The sequence below is a fragment of the Diceros bicornis genome, chromosome 18, assembly GCF_020826845.1.
Source record: "Diceros bicornis minor isolate mBicDic1 chromosome 18, mDicBic1.mat.cur, whole genome shotgun sequence".
Taxonomy (NCBI): Eukaryota; Metazoa; Chordata; class Mammalia; order Perissodactyla; family Rhinocerotidae; genus Diceros; species Diceros bicornis.
The window spans coordinates 58,731,449-58,750,620 of record NC_080757.1 but is presented as its reverse complement, the minus strand read 5'-3'; the positions used below and the strand labels follow the sequence as shown (position 1 = coordinate 58,750,620).

The 19,172-nt window shown below is 54.4% G+C and overlaps 2 protein-coding genes across 3 annotated transcripts in view; both read left to right on the top strand.

Annotated features, from left to right (window-relative positions):
- The window catches only part of USP36 (ubiquitin specific peptidase 36), a 272,438-nt gene that overhangs the window by 105,167 nt on the left and 148,099 nt on the right, over positions 1-19,172 (top strand). The window lies entirely within an intron of this gene.
- Positions 767-18,485, top strand: CANT1 (calcium activated nucleotidase 1). Of its 2 annotated transcripts, none has more exons than XM_058561791.1 (4): positions 767-848; positions 12,326-12,977; positions 14,936-15,139; positions 16,185-18,485. In XM_058561791.1, the coding sequence occupies exons 2-4, from the start codon at positions 12,347-12,349 to the stop codon at positions 16,553-16,555; spliced, it is 1,206 nt and encodes a 401-aa protein (XP_058417774.1). In that variant the 5' UTR covers positions 767-848; positions 12,326-12,346; the 3' UTR covers positions 16,556-18,485. The 2 variants fall into 2 exon arrangements, with proteins under 2 accessions (XP_058417774.1, XP_058417775.1); XM_058561792.1 differs by lacking the exon at positions 767-848 and adding an exon at positions 5,678-5,723.

The following is a 19,172-nucleotide window of genomic DNA, read 5'->3' as shown; positions in this document are numbered from 1 at the left end:
CTGTTACTTAACGGAAGGCTCTTGGGAGACCGAGGACGTTTGCATGCACGCAGAGGTTGAAGGCGCAGGCCGGCAGAGCACCGATGCACGCTCCTCGCCAAGCTCTGTGTGACACTCCACTGCTACCAAGCTTTTTTCAGGATTTCTAAAATGGGCATCATTGCAGGACTTGGGGGTGACAGGCAGGAACGCCTTTTAACGCATTCCTTTAAAATAGCTCAAAGGCTGGGGAGGGGACTGGAGAAACCGGATGAACCAGAGACCCTTATACGGGGGGAGGTGCGGGGAGTTGACTGCAAGTCAGCGGCAGGGAACCCCTACCCGCTCCCAGGACACTCTAGTCTGCGGACCCGTGCCCTGACCTCTCCTTTGGAAACTGACTAAGGAGCCAAGGAGAGGAGCTCTTTCAGAATGAGAGTGGCAGAAAAGGGTCCGCGCTTCTCCACCTCCAGGCAAGGGGTTCTATAATCTCAGCTCGAGGAACGATAACCCTCCTCCCCAGTAGTCTTCATCCCCCGTACCACCTCCCCCGCTTTTTTGCTTGGCCAGCGTTCCAGAACAACGCGGTGAAAGGTCCTGCGGGTGGGCAGCGCAGACGTCTGCGTCCCTCCCTCTCGTCCTTCGAGGGCCGCGGCTCCTCCTCCCAGACCCGCTCGCTGAGCGACAAAAACCACAACTCCCAGCAGCCCTCGCCCGCGCTCGCGCGCAGCCTCAGAGCGGAGGCTGCCGGGAGCGTGTTGCTCGGAGGCGGGGCGAGGGCGCCGGGCGGAAGTCGACCGCCGGTCGGACCCGGCCCTGCCCGCAGCGAGTCCCAGCCGCCCGCGGGCCCCGGAGCCTGCCCGCACCGGGTGAGTGACGGCTGCGCCCGCGGCCGCCGGCGCCTTTCCTCGCGACGGCCGGCCTCGGCGCCTGCCGCCGCCCTCAGACCCTGCCGCGTCCCGCCCCTTCACCCCGCAGGCTCCCTCCCCATCTGACAGAGCGTGGTCCCAGGCCCCTGACCCGCAGACCGGCTCTCCCCTCAGACTGCGGTGGGACGCCTCCCTCTGACTCTGAGAAACTGTCCCCTTCCTCCGACTGGGCGCGGACACTTCCCCTTTCTGACTTGCAGGACTCCTACCTCCTCTGACTAGTGTGGACATCACCCCCTCTGACCCTGAAGGGCACATTCCCTTCCTGACTCGTGTGGGACACCTATTCCTGAGGACAGCCCTTTCCTGCCCCCCTGTGATTTCGCTACCCCTCCTCTGACCTGTGCAGGGCCTCTCCTGACCTGTTGGGGAGCCCTCCCTTCTCTGACTGGCACTCTGTCACACCTGCAGCAGGCCGACCTTCCCCACCCCAGCCCAGGCCTTCCTCTCCTTTCCCTCAGCACAACTCACTTTCCTGCCTTTTGCACCCAAGCTATCCCCTCTTCCCTCTCCCCCACCCCGCCCTCACCTGTCTTGCTCCTTTCATCCCTGGGATCAGAGGGGATCAGCACCTCCTCACCCTCCTTGTTGCTGGTGCCTTTCCCTTGCCCTCTGTGTCTCTGGGCTTGGCTGGCACCTAGTACCTGCGATCACTCTTCTGTCTGCCACACGCATCTTGTTCCCGAGCGCCTGAGTGTCCCCAGGAAACCAGTATCCCTTAGCACACTTGCCCCATGGCTCATTCCTGTCTCAGGGTGTATGCTTGACATCTTTCCCCTCAACGTTTTCAACAAAGGATAGATTTGGGAACACGCATCTGCTGATGTCGACTGAATCTTGCTGGCTCTTCAGTGCGAGGGCCCGGGGTCACAGAAGGGAGAAAAGAAAGCGGGTGCTGCAGTCCTTCAGGAGCTGTGGGGACTCTGCGGCCTCTCCCTCCTTTCCTTTTGAGGAGCTTTATTGAGAATCTTCCTGAGCTGGGCTGCAGACCCTCCGCCAGTCCCCAGCCCCGCCCACAGGCCTCCCAACTGAACAGTCCAGCCTGAGCCTGTGGGCACCGTGGGACTTTTTCCAGAGCAACCAGTGGCCTCCCTGGTGCCCCTCCCTGCCGGCCTCAATGAGCCTTCTATTCAGTCCTGGAGCGCCCTGCTGAAAGGCACATTGATGGGCCAGCCTGCTCCCCTCTGGACTTGGCAGGGGCATCCCGTCCTGCGCAGCCCGGAGGTCTTCCGGGAGAGGACTCAGGTGAAGCGTGGATTGGTCAGGCACTGTCACAGGGCCACTGCAGTGGTCTGGGGACAGAGGAGTCTTGGTCTCCTCACTCTTTCTTGTCCAAATTAACCTGATCACGAAAGGCGATGCTACGTCACAGGGCCCTGGTGGAAATCATATACTTGCAAGTGTCTAGGTGCCACTTTGTGTCACTGCATGATTGAGGTGTGAATCTGATCATTTGATACCTTATGTTAGCTAGAAGTCACCTTCTTCCCCCTAAAGCTGTACCCCACTGGTAATGCACGCCATGTTTTCATAGGCGTGGTAAGGGTGTTGGTTTAAGCTGTCAGTACTTGAGGAAATTTTTACCTGCCGGTCTAACTGCACCGAATCTGCCATCATGCCTCCCCGCGCCACAACGGCAGTGAGGAGAGACCCCGGTGCAGTAGGAGGTGGGGTGTTCACTCCCACTCCCTGAATGTGGCCTTTGAGGTGCACACGAGCAAGCTCTCACAAATACACACAGCCCCTTTCATCTGAGTCCCAGGACTTTCTGGGCAGCAGTGTGGCGGTTCCGATGGCATCCGTGTAGGGTAGGTGTGTAAATGCTCCAGTGTTTTCTCTTTCAAAGACAGTATCTCAGATCTGGGAATATGGTCCAGGGTCCTGAAATGGATCAGTACTATGACATGGGAGTCATTTCTCTGTTGTACAGACATTTGTGGAATGATACCCGGGACACTGTGGGAAAAAAAAGGGACTATTTTTTTCCCTTCAGTAACACTCTGGACTGTGGAGATTTCCTGGAAAGCTCTTTTTTTTTTTTTTTTTTGTGAGAAAGATCAGCCCTGAGCTAACATCCGTGCTAATCCTCCTCTTTTTTTTGCTGAGGAAGACCGGCTCTGAGCTAACATCTATTGCCAATCCTCCTCCTTTTTTTTTTTTTCCCCCAAAGCCCCAGTAGATAGTTGTATGTCATAGTTGCACATCCTTCTAGTTGCTGCACGTGGGACGCGGCCTCAGCATGGCCTGAGAAGCGGTGCGTCGGTGCGCGCCCGGGATCCGAACCCAGGCTGCCAGTAGCGGAGCGCGTGCCCCAACCGCTGAGCCATGGGGCCAGCCCCACCTGGAAAGCTCTTATTAAATGCCAACATTGGGCCGGCCCCGTGGCTTAGCGGTTAGGTGTGCGCACATCTGCTGCTGGTGGCCCGGGTTCGGATCTCGGGCGCGCACCGACACACCCCTTTGCTGGCCATGCTGAGGCCGCGTCCCACATACAGCAACTAGAAGGATGTGCAGCTATGACATGCAACTATCTACTGGGGCTTTGGGGGAAAAATAAAATAAATGCCAACATTAAGGGAATTTAAAACTTTTATATTGATTTTTTTAGGACTTTTATGTAGCTTTTCCCTTTCATTAGACCAAGACAATTACTTAGGAAAAAATAATCCTGGTAATAGAGAAATCTGTTTGGGGAGATGTTCATTTTTCTCTTTTGTCTACAGTTCTTTTGACTCCTACTTGTTGATCTATAATAAGTGCAGTCATTAATGGAGCTCACAGCTCCGGGTTCCCAGGCAGAGCACTGCTTCTGGCCATGTTCAGCCAAGGGAACGTGCTGTGGGGAATGACGCAGGAGTAGGGCTCGAGACAGGGCAGGGCAGTGTGCAGACATGGGGCCAGACTGGGTATGGTTATGGCGAGTGACAGTGTGGGCGTGAGTGAGATTGGAGCCCGCCCAGAATGGCTCCGAGGGGTCTCACAGGGTGGAATGAGTCCTGCGATGTTGGCCACTGTCACACCTGCAGCAGGCCAACCTTTCCCACCCCAACCCAGGCCTTCTTCCCCTTCCCCTCAGCACTGAAGAAATTGGGAGAGAAGATGGGTTTGGGCAGGTGGAACTGCAGTGTCTGTGGGGACAAACCCTGATTTGGGTCATTCATGGGATTATTGCATCCCTTTATTCTCAAGCTGGAAAAACACCCCAATGATGTGTAGTGTTGTTTCAACTGAGAGGGTAACTTTTTTCCTACAATTCCCAGGTATAACATTGATGATACAATTAAGCATACACAGCCCTACTGTGATGCAGTAAATACAAACCGTAGAGTATTCTGAAGCTGTGCCACCCACCCCATAAATGGAGCTGTGTGTGAACAGTTCTGGCCCTTAGGGAAAGCTGGAGGTTCTTTCCCTGTCTCCCTCTTTGTGAGTGGCAGAATAATGGCCCCCCAAGGTGTCCACGTCCTAACCCCCGGAACCTGTGAATATGTTACGTGGCAAAGGGGGATTAAGGTAGCAGATGGAATTAAGGGTCCTAATCAACTGACCTTAAAATAGGGAGATCATCCTGGATTACCTGGGTGGGCCCAGTGGAATCACAGCGTCCTTAAAAGTGAAAGAGGTGTGCAGAAGAAGAGCATTAGAGGGAAATGATGGCAGAAAGGCACAGAGAGGTGCAACATGGCTGGTTTTGAAGGTGGAGGAAGGGGCCGCAAGTCAAGGAATGCGGGCAGCCTCTAGAAACTGATCAAGGAAGGAAGCAGATTCTCCCCTAGAGCCTCTGAAAGGAACACAGCCCTTGATGTTATCCCGGTGACACCCATGTCAGACTCTGTCCAGCAGCGCTGTAAAATAAGTTTGTGAGGAAGCTGCCAGATCTGAGTGACTTGTTACAGCAGTAGTAGAAAACTAGTGCGCTCCTCTTGGGTAGTTGACTTAAAAACAAAAACAGAGGGCTGAGCAATGAGTTATCCTGAACCATATTTAACTTGGTCCAGTAAGCAGTTGTGAACGCCTGTTGTATGCAGAGTCAGGGGGGCAGGGGAAGGCAGAATTCAGTAGGATCCAGAGTCTCAGCCTTTAAGGAAGTTACGTCTGGAAGGAGGAGTTACCTCAGTAATCCATATAGGACATATTTGACCACGACAGCGTTTTCCTTCCTGGTTTCCTTCTGCTGCCCACCCCTGTCCAAAATTGAAATGGCATTTTCAAGTACAATAATAAGCTTTGGTGAGTCAAACACAGAAGAATGCCTCAAATTAGGTAACATTTTCAAGGAGCCTGGCCACAGGCGGTGTTTAATAAATGTCACTCATCCAGCATTCTCTCCCCAGCGTCAGCACTGGTGCTCTGAAGCCCTTGGCCTCTGTCCTTGCTGCTCTCAAGAGTCTGTGAGGTCCGCGGGGGTGGCTCTTTCCTTTCCAACCAGGAGGTGCACTGTGGCAGTGAGCAGAGCAGAGCCTGGGCTCTTTAGGACCCTTCAGAGACCGTAGTGGGCAAGGGAAGGCAGCTGCTCGGCAGGAGTGAGGGCCTGGGGAGGAGGAGACAGGGAGCTGGGAGTGGCCCTCCTTATCTCTCACTTCCTGCCCTTCCCTAGATCCTGGAAAGAAGGAACTGGCTCTGGCAGCTGCCCTTAAACCTGTTTGTTCTGCCACCTGTCACATACCACTCCTGAAGGAAGCCTAAGAAAGAGACCCTCCCCGTAGGCTGTGTCAGGAGTTGCTGCCCCTGTCGTAGGCTGTGTCAGGAGTTGCTGCCCCTGTCGTCTGAGCCTTGGGTAGAGTCTGGTGGCAGGCCTGGGGATGGTCTGGGAAGGTAGGGTATCTGAGCTCATTTAACCGTGGAGGGGCTGCTCGCTCCTGAGGTAGGGTGGGAGCGTCTCCCGGGTGTGCACAGAGAGGACGTGCTGCTCCCCTTGGAGTCTGGTACACCTTGCTGTTTCAGGCCTCTTTTATAAGGAGGTACTGGTTTGACAGAAACCAGAAATGCCTAAGTGTCCTTGAGCTGTTTGTGACACTATCCTAAAAAGAGGGGGTGGGGAAGGAAATTAGGACCCCTTGAGCCTCCTGGGTAGTGGTTGCTCCTCGTGGTTCCTCTTTCCAGGGACGTTGCCCGCAGTGTGGCGGCGCAGGAAGAAGGGAGCCAGCAGGGGTGCAGTCCCTGTGGTTTCTGACCCAGAAAGAGTTCGTTTGCAGGCCCACCTGAGCGGGGGAGCCTGGCCAGCCAAATTGCCAGTAACTTTATACTATAGCACCTTGCTTCTAATTTTCCTAGATTATACAAAATCAGCCCATTATACTGCAGATGGTGGGGTTGACAAACTTCTTGCCACAATAAAGCAGACGTTTAAACTGCTTGGACCCTTGGGGGGTATGGGTGAGGAGAGAAGCCTCAGGTGGGCCTTCTTCCAGGCACAGCTTCGTCCATTTCATCTCTCCCCTTCAGTGGCTCATTTCTGTTGGTGTTTGTGGCTGGCAAATTCTTTCTTTCTTTTTAATAAAAATACAATCTCGTGCTCTGCACCAGCCCTCCAGCAACACAACACTACAGGCTGTTACTATCAGTTTTAGGTGATAAACCAGCAGGGGGTCATGGAGAACAAATGGAAAGACATCTGATTGGAAACTTTTCTTTCTACAAGATAAAAGTAATTTCTTGATGGGGCCGGCCCAGTGGTGTAGTGGTTAAGTTCGTGCACTCCTCTTCAGTGGCCTGGGTTTGCAGGTTTGGATCCCGGGCATGGACCTATATACCGCTTAGCAAGCCACGCTGTGGTGGCATCCCACATACGAAATGGAGGAAGATGGGCACGGATGTTAGCTCAGGGCTAATCTTCCTCAGCAAAAAAGAGGAGGTTTGGCAATGGATGTTACCTCAGAGCCAGTCTTCCTCATACACACACAAAAAAAGTAATTCCTTGGGCTACTAGAGGAGAGATGAAGACCAAGGCTGGGTATTGATGCAGAGGGAAGTTATTCTGGTGGTGAAGCTAAAGGGATTTTCTGGAAGGCAGACAGTTCTCCTGTCACTGAAAGCAGTCATTCTCTCATTTCTGCACCTCCGTTAGGTCTTGGGAACCAACCTGATACGCAGAACCCCTTCTGTCCAGGAGCTGTCAGTGGGGAGACTGACTGAGCAGGTCTTGGCAGTACCGGATGATCTGTGCTGTTGCAGAGCCACGTCCCAAACAAAGGTGGCACAAAGCACAGTGTGTCAGGAGGTACATTTGTTTCTAGGGCTGCTGTAACCAGTTACCACAAACTTGGTGGCTGAAAACAACAAGCATTTGTTCTCTCATGGTTCTGGAGGCCGGAAATCCAGTATCAGTATCAATGGGCTGAAATCAAGGTGTCAGCAGGGTTGTGCTCCCTCCAAAGGCTCTAGGAATCGAAGCTTCTAGGGAAGATTCCGTCCATGCCTCTTCCACCTTCTGGGGGCCCCAGGCATTTCTTGGCTATGGTCCTCTTCTATCGTCCTCACATCTCCCTCGGCCTCCCTGTGTAAGGACACTTGTGATTGCATTTAGGACCCACCCGGGTAATCTCCCATCTCAAGATCCTTAATTTAGTCATACCCACAAAGTCTTTGTTGACATATAGGGGACATTCACAGGTTCAGGGATTAGGCCTAGATACCTTTGGGGCCAGTGTCAGCCTCCCACAGGAGGGAAGCTTACTGGTGGGGAGACGGGGGAGGGACAGTGGAAGCATGACTCTCATGGCTCAGCCAGAGACTTCTGGATGGTTCCATATGGTCAGAGGAGATTGGCATTCCAGGTGGAGGAAGCATTATGTGCAGAGGTTCCACACGTGGAGTATGGAATTGTAAATAACCCAGCGTAGTGCGGGTGGAGAGCACACAGGGGAAATGGGACTTTCTCTGCAGGCTGAGGAGCTCCTCCTTAGCAGGAAAGCATTGGGATCTAGTGAAGAGTTTTAATCCAGATTCGCTTTCCAGAAAAACCATTCTTAATCCAGATTTGCTTTCCAGAAGAATCATTCTATCAGTTGTTTGGAGGATGGATTTGAGAGGGTCTAGACTGGGGCCTGCACACGTTTTCTGTGGAGGGACAGGCAGTAGATATTTCTAGCGTTGCAGGCTGTGCAGTCCTTGACTCCGCAGCGTGCCCAGTACTCTCAGGAGTGGGCCAGCCCTTCCTGTCAACTCTGTCTACAGAGCCACGCCCTGCAGGCAGGTGGGTGAAGGTGCTTGGAAAGCAAGGGGGGTAGACCGACAGGAGTGGGCAGTCAGCACCAAGTCCTGCGGATTCTGACTCAGCTGGCAGCACAGTGACATCTGCAGTCTGCATGTGAAAACACTGAGGCCCAGAGAAGCCAGGTCATTTGTCCAAGGTCACGCAGCTGGTAAATGGCCGAGCTCAGGTTGGACCCGGATGATCTGGATCAACAGGAGACCGGGGTGAGACGGCAACAGGGCAGAGGCCATGGGGTTGGGACCAGAATCCCAAGCTGGGTTGCAGACAGGCAAGGGGACCCAGCGCCTGCCGGAAAGTGAGGAGGAGAGAAGGTGATGTGACTGCTGGCCAGGGTGACTCCTCAGGGCTGGGAGTGCCCTCAGCCAGGGCAGTAAATTCATGAGGGGAACCTGTTCCAGGTGCCTGCGGGTGTGTGACCAGGAGGCTCAGCAGGTGGGCGCGCTGGCCTGGAGTTTGGGAAATGTTCAGGCTAGGAAGGCTTGGGGAGCCCTCACTTAGAGACCAAGGTCACCTCCGGGAGATTCAAAAAGAAGATAGGTGGCAGCAAGGAAGGAGCCTTGGGGGCTGAGAAGGGACAGACAGGGAGGAGGACCCACAGACAGCATGACACTCATGTCACCATCCCTGCTGGCAGGAGACGCAGAGGGACACCCCGTGGGACATGTTCTCACGGCTGCGCCTCAGGAGCAGGCCTGTCGGTCAGTCCTCTCCAGGAAGCAGGGGGCAGACCCTGGCATGGAGCGTCCAGGAGGGATGAAGAGTGAATGCTCTTGCAGGGTGGTGAGGGATGGTGAGGGCCAGAGGCGTCCCGGGGGATTCTCCATTCATTCGTAGATTCACAGATTCACCATTCATCCACAGTTTTTATTGAGTGCTTTCAGTGTACCTGAGAGTGTAATCTGGAGATCCAGCAGTGACTCAGGTGAGGGACTTGGACACGTGTATAGACTGTGACGAAGGAACCAGAAGGGCAGGCGTGTCTGAACTGACCCCAAGCAGCAGGAAGGAGCAGTCTGGTGCATGGGGGCGTGGGCATTTGGGCTCCACCCTGGGCCCCTGGCCACTGAAGGGGGCTGCAGTCTCTCCCAGGAGCGAGCAGGCAGGAGATGTCTCAAGATGACCGGTGACAGGATGGCGACTCAGGAATGGAGAGGGAGTTGACCAGGGGCAGTGAGGACGACACATCACAGTAGTGACAGTGGTCTATACAGCAAGCATTGTGTCCGCTGCACCTGCAGCTCAGTGTCACAGCTGGGCAGCTCGACCATCAGGGGCTGGATCCAGGGCTGTGGGTTTGCAGAATAACTTGTGGGGCATGGGGACAGAGAGTTGAGGGGCTCTTGAAGAAGTGGTTTAATGACCCACCACGGGGTATAGTTTTCATTCCTTCAGCAAATGTATCCTCAGTTCCCATACTTGCACGGAGTGTCAGCCAGGAGTGTAAGCTGGCAGTGGGCAAGTGGCAAGTGGGCTCTGCCCCATGGAGCTAAGGCAGAGCGGAAATAATTACTTAACATGCTGAGGTGGGCAGGCCAAGTCTTTCTGAGGAGCTGACTGACATTTTGGAAAAACGCAGAAAGGTGAAAGTGAGGCAGCCATGCAAAGAGCCAGGGCAGGAGTGTTCTGGGCGGGGGCCCAGGAGCCCTGCCCTGGGTGGACGAGGGCTGAGGTGGTCCAGACAGGAAGGAGGCTGCCGTGGCTGGTCGGCAAGCAGAAGAGCTGGCTCTCTGGGCAGGGCCGTATGAGTAGTGAGGGTCTACTCTGAGAGCGGGCCACTGAGGCAGGTGATGACAAGGTCTGATTGACTCGCTTGTCTAGCAGGTGTCGCTGGCCGTGGGGTGAGTGGGTTGTCAGGGAGGGGTGTGGTGGCAGAAGGGCTGAAGGGAGGCTGTCTGTGTGGTTCCCGTGAGAAGGGGCTGTGGAAGCAGCTGGGAGCCGACAGGGAGGAGACGGATGGCCCACTTGATAGGACCTGTGGTAGAGCGGATGCTGCGGAAGGAGGCGGGGATCCAGACCATGCCTAGGTTTCTCGAGGTGGTGGTGGTTCATAACTTTCTGTCAAAGTATGATATTCATGCGGAAAAGTGCTACTTCTAGGGTTTCGATGAAAGTTTTAGCCTGGGCAACTGTGAATACGGTGCCCCCATCACCATTCCTGAGGGAAGCTCTGGGGGCAAGTGGGTTGGAGAAGAGAGGAGAGTAAGACTTAGGTTTTGAAATACTGTGTTTAGAATTCAAGTTAGAAATCCAGGCAGAATTTTGAAGAGGAGGTGAGATGTAGGAATTGAGAGCTCAGTGGCAGCCTCGGGCTGGAAATAGACGCTGGGTGGCTTTGGCTTAGCATGGCTTTTGAAGCCTTGGGGTTGGGCGCAGCTAGAGGAGAGACAGGGACTCCTGTTTCCCAGCCCTGAAGGCCTTAGTGACCAGCTCTGTGGCCGTGTGGCATGTGAAGCCTGGGGGAAGATGGTGCCCTTGTCCAGGAGGGAAGCCCAGAGGCCAGCCTGGAGTAAGGAGCAGGAGGGCTTCTGAGGCCCACTCCGCCTACTCGGTATGCTCGCTCCTTAGACGTCACTTTTCTGCACCTGACCCTGTGGCCAAAACCAAAGGATCTGTCCAAAAAGCAAGGGAAGCGGGGGGCTGGCTTCCATGTGGAACCTGGGCCGAGTTTTTCATCCTCAGAGCCAGCAGCCTGCAGTGTGGAAGGGGACTAGGCCATGTGGTCTGAGTGTGGGGGGCCCGGGGAGGCACAGAGCTGCCAGGTCCCCACGCCCTTCCCATCTGCTACCTGGCAGTGAGAGGAGCATCTGCCCCTGAAGTCATGCTGTTGGTTGTTTTGGAGGAGGAGGCAGAAATGCCCCGGTGGTCGGGCAAGGGGAGTTTCTTAGGCTGGGGCTTACTGAGTTACATCTGAAGGGCGGACACTGAGCCGCAGCCCAGGGCTAATGTTCGCTGATGCTGCTCCCCCAGCTTGGCGGCTGCCACGGAGACAGATGCTGGTCTGGCGCGGCTGTGGCCACACCGAGCTGCCGTGGTCTGTGCTGGGGACGTGAGCAGGGGGCAGGTGTGAAGAGCTGCAGTTCCTGGCTGCCACCATCTGATGATGGTGCTGCACCTGGGGAGTGGGCCAGGGGGCTTGAGGCCAAGCCAGGCCCCAGGTGAGCCCAGCTGTCCTTTGGAGCTGACACGCTGGGCTCCAGGCAGAGAGGGCCGTTCAGACTCTGGTTCCTCAGTCATTTGCATTAATAGGAACGTGCCAGGGGACAGATGTTGCCAAAAACAGAAGTATTTCTGTTTGGCTTGAATCTATTTTATACTTATACTTGAATATTACAGAAACCTAACCCAGGAGGAAGTAAAAACTTGCTTAATGAGCATGCATCTGCTCTGTGCACTGTTCTAGGTGCTGGGGACACAAATGATAAAACTGATAACTGTGTAACATGATGTCGCATGGTGACAGATGCCAAGGAAGGGGTGCAGGGTGCTGTCGGAGCAGAGCCATCAGGGAGGGCTTCTCTGTTGAAGAGACGTGATTAAAATACAGATCTGTACCCAAGGGGCTGGCTCGGTGGCGTAGCAGTTAAGTTTGCACACTCCGCTTCCATGGCCCAGGGTTCACAGGTTCAGATCCCGGGGACAGACCTATGCACCGCTCGTCAAGCCATGCTGTGGCAGGCGTCCCACATATAAAGTAGAGGAAGAGGGGCACAGATGTTGGCTGAGGGCCTATCTTCCTCACCAAAAAGAGGAGGAGTGGCAAACGATGTCAGCTCAGGGCTAATCTTCCTCACCAAAAAAAAAACACAAAAGATCTGTACCCTTTCTGTTATCCTCTCCTGCCCAAGCCCCTCAATCCCCACACTCCCAGCCTCGCTCCCCTGCTGTTCCCTCTTTCATGAGATTGCGGAACACCAGCCCACACATAACTTCTTTCTCTCGCTGAGCTTTTTGTCCTGCCAGCTGGGACAGAGGAGATGGAATAATTTTGCTTTGGAAAGACTGCTCATCTTGCTGAATAAGAGAAAACAAGGATATTTCTAGAGTCAGGATTTAATTAAGCCAAGGAAGGAATGGCCACAAAGTGGTGGCAGTACTATTTATTCTGGATCAGGTAGCCTGCAGCCCATGCACCGTGAAGTAATTGGGAAGCCACTGTGTTTTGCAGGTCGCTGACCTCTCTCCTCTCTCCCTGGGTGTGCAGGTCCACCTGTCCTGCAGTCTGATGCCTGTTCAGCCCTCCGACCACCTGGAATGGAATGAGTCTATGCACTCCCTCCGGATAAGTGTAGGGGGCCTTCCTGTGCTGGCGTCCATGACCAAGGCTGCAGACCCCCGCTTCCGCCCCCGCTGGAAGGTGATCCTGCCATCCTTTGTGGGCGCCGCCATCCTCTGGCTGCTGTACTCCCACCGACCGCCCCCAGGCAGACTCCCCGCACCCAATGCCCACAACTGGAGGCTCGGCCAGGCACCTGCTGACCAGTACAATGACACCTACCCCCTGTCTGTCCCCCAAAGGACGCCAGGTGGGACTCGGTACCGAATCGCAGTTATCGCCGACCTGGACACAGAGTCAAGGGCCCAAGAGGAAAATACCTGGTTCAGTTACCTGAAGAAGGGCTATCTGACCCTATCAGACAGCGGGGACAAGGTGGCCGTGGAGTGGGACAAAGGCCACGAGGTCCTGGAATCCCATCTGGCAGAAAAGGGGCGGGGCATGGAGCTGTCCGATCTGATCGTCTTCAATGGGAAACTGTACTCTGTGGATGACCGGACAGGGGTTGTCTACCAGATTGAAGGCACCAAGGCTGTACCCTGGGTGATTCTGTCTGACGGCGATGGAACTGTGGGGAAAGGTACGTCGGGCTGCTGTGTCTCCTGGGTTTGGTGAGGAGCTAGGGGACAAGTTCTGGGCCGACTGTCCGCTGGCTTGGTTTGCATGCGCTCACAGTAAAGTGTTCTTGTGTCCTGAAGGAGGGAACGTTGGGAAGAGCTAGTCTCCGTCCTGCTTCTGACCCACGGCCCCCCAGACTGGGAGCAAAAGCCTTACGGGACTTCAGACCGAAGTGGAGTCTAGATGTTTGAGCTTGTTACTAGAGGCCTGCCAGGGAAGTGGGGGTTCTCCCCAGGATACATTTTAGGGCTCTGTCCACTGCTACTTACAGTGCCTCTGGGAACATGGCCCTTTTTATGTCTTAAAAGATATCGTAAGAGCACACTGGGATTACACCCTCCGCGTGCCTTCCCTTTAAAGCCCTCGTGTCCAATTGTTCTCGTTTTGAACCATGACCGTATTAAAAGGGTAAACTTTTGCTGCCCAGCCCTTCTTTCTGAAAACCCAGCAGAAGGAGGGTCTGTGTAAGCAGCGGTGACCTCGAGTGGAATCTGACCTCTGAAATCTGCCATTACCCACTGCTCTGTTGTTTGCCAGAAAGGAGTTACTGCCTGCAGCAGGTGTGGAACAGAGCTAGAGAGGGGCCCAGAGTGGCCCAGAGCCTCAGACAGGGGAGGGGGCAGGGAGGTGCTAGGCACCAGCAAGAGAGTTGACAAGAGCTGCCATGTGTGCCCAAGCTCTCACGGTGAGTCTGCACCTTCTAGAAAGCTAAACCACTGCAGGCTGTCTGAGGTCAGAGGAGGAACTGCACTAATTAGCTGGGCCCCTGGGCAGTGGTCTGCCAGGCCCTCCCCTGGTATAAATCTCTTCAGTGTTTGCCCAAGGCTGGGGCAGTTGGCAGGAAATGTGCCTCAGCCTAGGCCTTAGAGAAACGTTGGTTGCCTGTTTCCTGCCTCAGTCTGTCAGAGTTTATAGGCCACCATTATTTAGTTCTGTTCTTCCTCTTGGATCGGGAAGAAAGCAGAATAAAGGGAGCCGTGGGTTTGCCCTTTGGTCGGGTCATCCAGAACGGGTGGAAGATCTGGTAAGTGGAAAGCATCTTATCTCGAAAATGGCCCAGGGGACTGATCCTGGGATCACAGGAATTCAGCGGGTCCCTCCAGAGCCATCTGCGGAGAAGCATTCCAGAGGCTGCTGCCATCTCACGGGGAGGGTGGCCACTCCAGCTCCTCAGAGCAGGCAAGAAGCTTGCAAAACCTCTGGGAAAGCAAGTACAATTCAAGTCCATCTAAGAAAAGAAACACCCTGATTGGGATGGACACTGTGAGCCCCCACGCCAGCCCCTCTTGGCAGCTCTGGCTACTGTCACTTAATTTACCCTCAGTGACATGTCAGGGGTGGCTGCCAGGACAGCAAACGTGTTCTGCTGTGACAGGTACTTCAAGTGCTACCACTTCCTAGGATTTGGGAATAACCTTGAGGTTGGGGCCTACAGCTTGAGAAATAGGGAGTCTGGGGATCAGAGGAGATTTCCGAGTATGTGACTGGGCCTTTCAGAGCTGAGGGGAAGGCGGGGCACCAGCGGCAGAAGCAGTTAAATCGCTTTGAGGGCATGTCCCAGCAGAGTGTTCCTGGGTTGAGTTACCGAAGGAAAAGGTGATGGTTCCTGGAGGGCAGGGAGAGAGGAGGGGGGAAGAATAAAGGCGGGAGAGTAGGTGCCCATCTGCCCTGCATGAGTTGCCGTGGGGTCTGCTCTAAAGAGAGGTGACCGACTGCTGACCTTCCGGAATAGAGCCCTGAGCCAGGCTGTCCTGTCCTCTGCTCGTCATGGCCTCGAGTGAAGTCCAGCACGGGTGACCTGACACCCAAGGCTGCTGGACCGGGAGGGCTGTCTGCTCTTGCCTGCCAGACCCCACAGGAGCCTGCTGAGCAGAGGGCTGGCTCTGCTCAGGCACGCCCCTCCTGTCTCCTTGTCCCTAGGCTTCAAAGCTGAGTGGCTGGCTGTGAAGGACGAGCATCTGTATGTGGGCGGCCTGGGCAAGGAGTGGACCACCACCACGGGGGAGGTGATGAACGAGAACCCGGAGTGGGTGAAGGTGGTGGGCTGCAAAGGCAGCGTGGACCATGAGAACTGGGTGTCCAGCTACAATGCCCTGCGGGCCGCCGCTGGGATCCGACCGCCAGGTAAGGGACCAGGCGCCACCCTGTGGGCACTGAACAGATGCCGTGCACCACGCATGTGCTTTCTTGGGGTGTTACTTCCAAACACAGTGGCTTAGTTTCTTGCTCAATTTTGATGATTTCAACTGTCTCTGATGGCTGGTCCCATCAGGCCAGTGGATTCTCAGGCAAATGAGCCGTTTTCTCTTTCTTCTCTTTCATGGCTCACTCACCTTGACAGACCACCTCCTGCTGTCTCAGTTCACAACCCATCCTGCCAGGGCTGGTTCTCGCTGTTCCCCTGGGGGTCAGGGCCTCGGGCCTCGCACTTGTTGTGGTAGAAGCAAGGTGGCCAGAGCTCTGGTTCTGTCCCCTCGTTTTCTGAGAGTCGTCGTGGTTTGTAGTAGGGAGTTGCGATGCTTGGAGCGGCCTCGTCAGCTCTAGGCTTGGGGGGACAGGACTCTGAGGACATTGCTTCGCCCCCACATAGGGCTCGTTTTCCATCCTTAAATGTGAAGGGAGTGGTGCTTCCTCTTCGGCTTTGAGGCCGCCTCTTCCACCTACCCCACTGTCTATTCTTCACCCATCAAACTTGCTTGTTTATCTGGCTGCTTCCCCTGGGCTCTACTTCTCTTGATTAGCACCCAGGAAGCAGAAATAAAGACAGACCCCATGGCTGCGGCTTAGCAGCAGCTCTGGGGAAAGCCAGCAGGGAAGCTTGGCGAGGGGAGACGGGGCGCCCCAGAGACTTGGTGTTTGTCCTGCTTTCCCCGTCTTTGTTACTCTGGATAATTGAGAACAAAAGCAGATCGAGAATCCTCTGGGAAATACAGAGATCTAAGGAAAAGAGGAGTGATGCTGCTCTGGACCGACAGGCTACCTCACACCATCTCCCGGGGCACGTGCAGGGAGGAAGGCTGTCTCAGGCAGCCACGAGTCCCCTCACCTCTGCCGTGCCGTCGAGGGTGCTGCATACCCTGGTCGTGGGGGGAGGCAGGCCTGGGGCAGCAGGCGGGCTCAGTCCCGGCCGACTGGGTCTGTGACCTGTGGGTCTGTCGTGTGTCCCCAGGCTACCTCATCCACGAGTCTGCCTGCTGGAGTGACACACTGCAGCGGTGGTTCTTCCTGCCGCGCCGCGCCAGCCACGAGCGGTACAGCGAGAGGGATGATGAGCACAAGGGCACCAACCTGCTGCTGAGCGCCGCCCAGGACTTCGGCGACATCTCTGTCAGCCACGTGGGGGAGGTGGTCCCCACACACGGCTTCTCATCCTTCAAGTTCATCCCCAACACTGATGACCAGATCATCGTGGCCCTCAAATCCGAGGAGGACAGCGGCAAGGTTGCTACCTACATCATGGCCTTCACACTTGACGGACGCTTCCTTCTGCCAGAGACCAGGGTCGGAGGTGTCAAGTACGAAGGAATAGAATTTATTTAAACTGAAGAAATGAAGCTGTTGAGCAAGGCCGAGGAGTGGGCAGTTTTAAGCTACATCAGGACTCAGATTTCATAAATACCAGAGGACTGCACTTTTATGTGGTGTTTTGTTTGCTTTTTTTTCTTCTCAGAACGCTGCGGCAGATGCGCGATATAGAGGTCTCCAGAACGGGGCTCAGCCCCAGGTGTGTGAGCAGAGGTCTGATTTCCTGGAGCTGGGCAGGGGCTGCCAGCGCAGGCTCTCACCCACCGGTCCTCTGCGCTGCCAGCTGGTGGTAGAAGCTGATCATTGCAGGCATCTTAATTTGGGGCCCATCCTCTCTGATTCTGCTAGGTCCTTTCTTTCTTCCATCTGACCTCCCTCTTTCTTTCCATTTGTTCTTTTGTTCAATAAATTTTTCTTGAGCTGTTACTCTGTGTCAAGCACTGTGCTCCCTCGGGGAACACAATAGTGAGTTGGAAGTGGACCTGACCGTCGGGAACTTCCATGCCACCCCTTTTCTTCCTCCTCGTGAACCTCGGGCATTAAATCCTCCCCTCCAGGTCCTCGGGAAAACACCTGTGTACACTGCAGGATGCTACAGGGCTGTGAGTGAGGGCAGGCCCCGTGGAGCCCTCTGCCCAAGTGCTGCAGGGAAGGGTGCGGGCTCCTCCCTCCATCCCAAGCTGCACGTTAGACATCTCAAGTCCATGGGGCGACTCCATGTTCTCCCTTCAGGAAAATTCTGTGGCTACGTAGCACTTTGACGTTTTAATTATTATTTTAATTAAAGCCATTCCTTTTGTCATAGAATGGAATTGCCAAATCTTATCTCACAGAGCAAAGTCCCATCGTTAAATTCATTCTCAGCAGTGGAGGAAATTGTAATTAAGCAGTTAGAGTTGGTGAGGCAAGTTTATAATTGTTTCTAAGTCCTTGGCCAGAGGATACAAAGATAAAGAAAACATTGCCTTTTTCTGGCAACTATCAGAAATTGTCATGCCTTTAAAGCCTTCCATGAATGACTTGAATTTTTATTTCCTGACTCAGTGAGACCCAGGTTCTGAGGGCCAGCAACCGGCTCCAGGCACTGGGCTGCTTTACTCTGGAGGTTGTGACGAGGCCTGCCCGGCCCTGCGCTTTCCGTCCCTGGTCTTTTATTTCTCCTCTTCCCTGTGGGAGCTTTGCAGCCTCTTCTCCGTGGAAGCTCTTCACGCAAACCTTGGCTTGTCTTCGTCCCTGTGGTCTTTTCTCAGTGCCCCAGGGTAAAGGCAGAGAGTTTGGGACAGGTCAGCCGGGACCAAAGCCTAGAAGGGCCGTTGCCATCCACCCACAGTGCCCCTCGCCCAGAAGCTACCTCACCCCCCAGGAGAATGTAGGGCTACTGTGATGGCTGGGAAGGGCCATCTTGTAGGCTCTGACTCTTACTGTGTGGATCCCTGTGTCACAGACTTTTCCCACTTTGAAACTGTAATACAGCTGCTAGGAGGGAACCCAGTAAGGATGGTTGTCTGTCTGTTGTCTGGTTGTCTGTTTCTTCCAAACAAATGGCAGAAGAACGGAAACAAGCTATTGAATGTGACACACATCTCTAGAACTCGGCTCCCATACATATCCCTCCCGGACATAGCCCGGAGGACCCAAGTCTTTTCTGACCTTGCCTGGCTGGGCTCCCTGGCCCACCTCCTTGATGAACTGTCAGGGCTGTGTGATTTTAAAACTACAGAGATGAAACTTGGAGGACTGGAAACAGTCCCTAAGTTGAGACCTCTCTGCCTCAGCTGTGGCCTAAGTGCCCAGCAGCAGCATTTTCACACTCAGTGATTTTCAAATATTTCCAGGCTAGCCTTTTCCCCCCTCTATATTCGCTGCTGTAAGCGTAATGATTGTGTTCCTTCCTATTGGAGCCATTGTTTTGTAAACAATAAAGTGCCAGAGGGGCCTGTGAGTACTCTTTTGTCTCCTGGTCTATGTTGGCTGTTCTCCAAGGGCGCCGCTCCAGGGCACACGAGAGACGATGATTCACACGCCAGCTCAGTGAAGGGTGCGCTCTGTCTGTGTGCGTGGTGGGGGCAGGGAGTACTGGCAAAGAGCAGGCAAGAAGAGTTCTTGGCACAGGATGTCTGATGTGCCATGGGCATTCATGGGACAGGGACCCATGAACCTTTGCCAACCAGGGAGCCTTTCTGGAAACCGAATCACCCAGTCCAACTTTTGATGACATCTGAAGATGCTCCTTTGGTCTTAATGGTTAGGAATATAGGCTCTGAACCCTCCCAGGTCCAGTCCTGGCTCTGATACTTTGTAGCTGTGTGACCTTGGATAGATTATCTAACGTCTCTATGCTTTAATTTCCTCATCTGCAAAAGGAAGATAACAATAGAGCTGTTGGGAATGGTAAATGAGTTCACACACATAAGGGTCTTGCCTGATGCCTAGTTAGCATGCACCCATTCTGTTGTTGTGGCTCACCAAGTGGAGATATCTGGAAGATTTGGTGATGAGGTGGGGCTCGGGTGAGAGGGCTGACTGATCTGGGTGTCATTAGTGTGTCTGATGAATCTGCAGGAGCAAATGAGACCATGCCAAAGGACATGCAGGGTCCTAAGAAGTCCTAACATGAAACCCCAGGAACAAC

Coding starts and splice junctions, on each gene's coding strand:
- CANT1 (XM_058561791.1), top strand. CDS start 12,347: ATGCCTGTTCAGCCCTCCGACCACCTGGAATGGAATGAGTCTATGCAC. Junction 12,978..14,935: donor CGATGGAACTGTGGGGAAAG/GTACGTCGGGCT, acceptor CCTTGTCCCTAG/GCTTCAAAGCTGAGTGGCTG. Junction 15,140..16,184: donor CGCTGGGATCCGACCGCCAG/GTAAGGGACCAG, acceptor GTGTGTCCCCAG/GCTACCTCATCCACGAGTCT.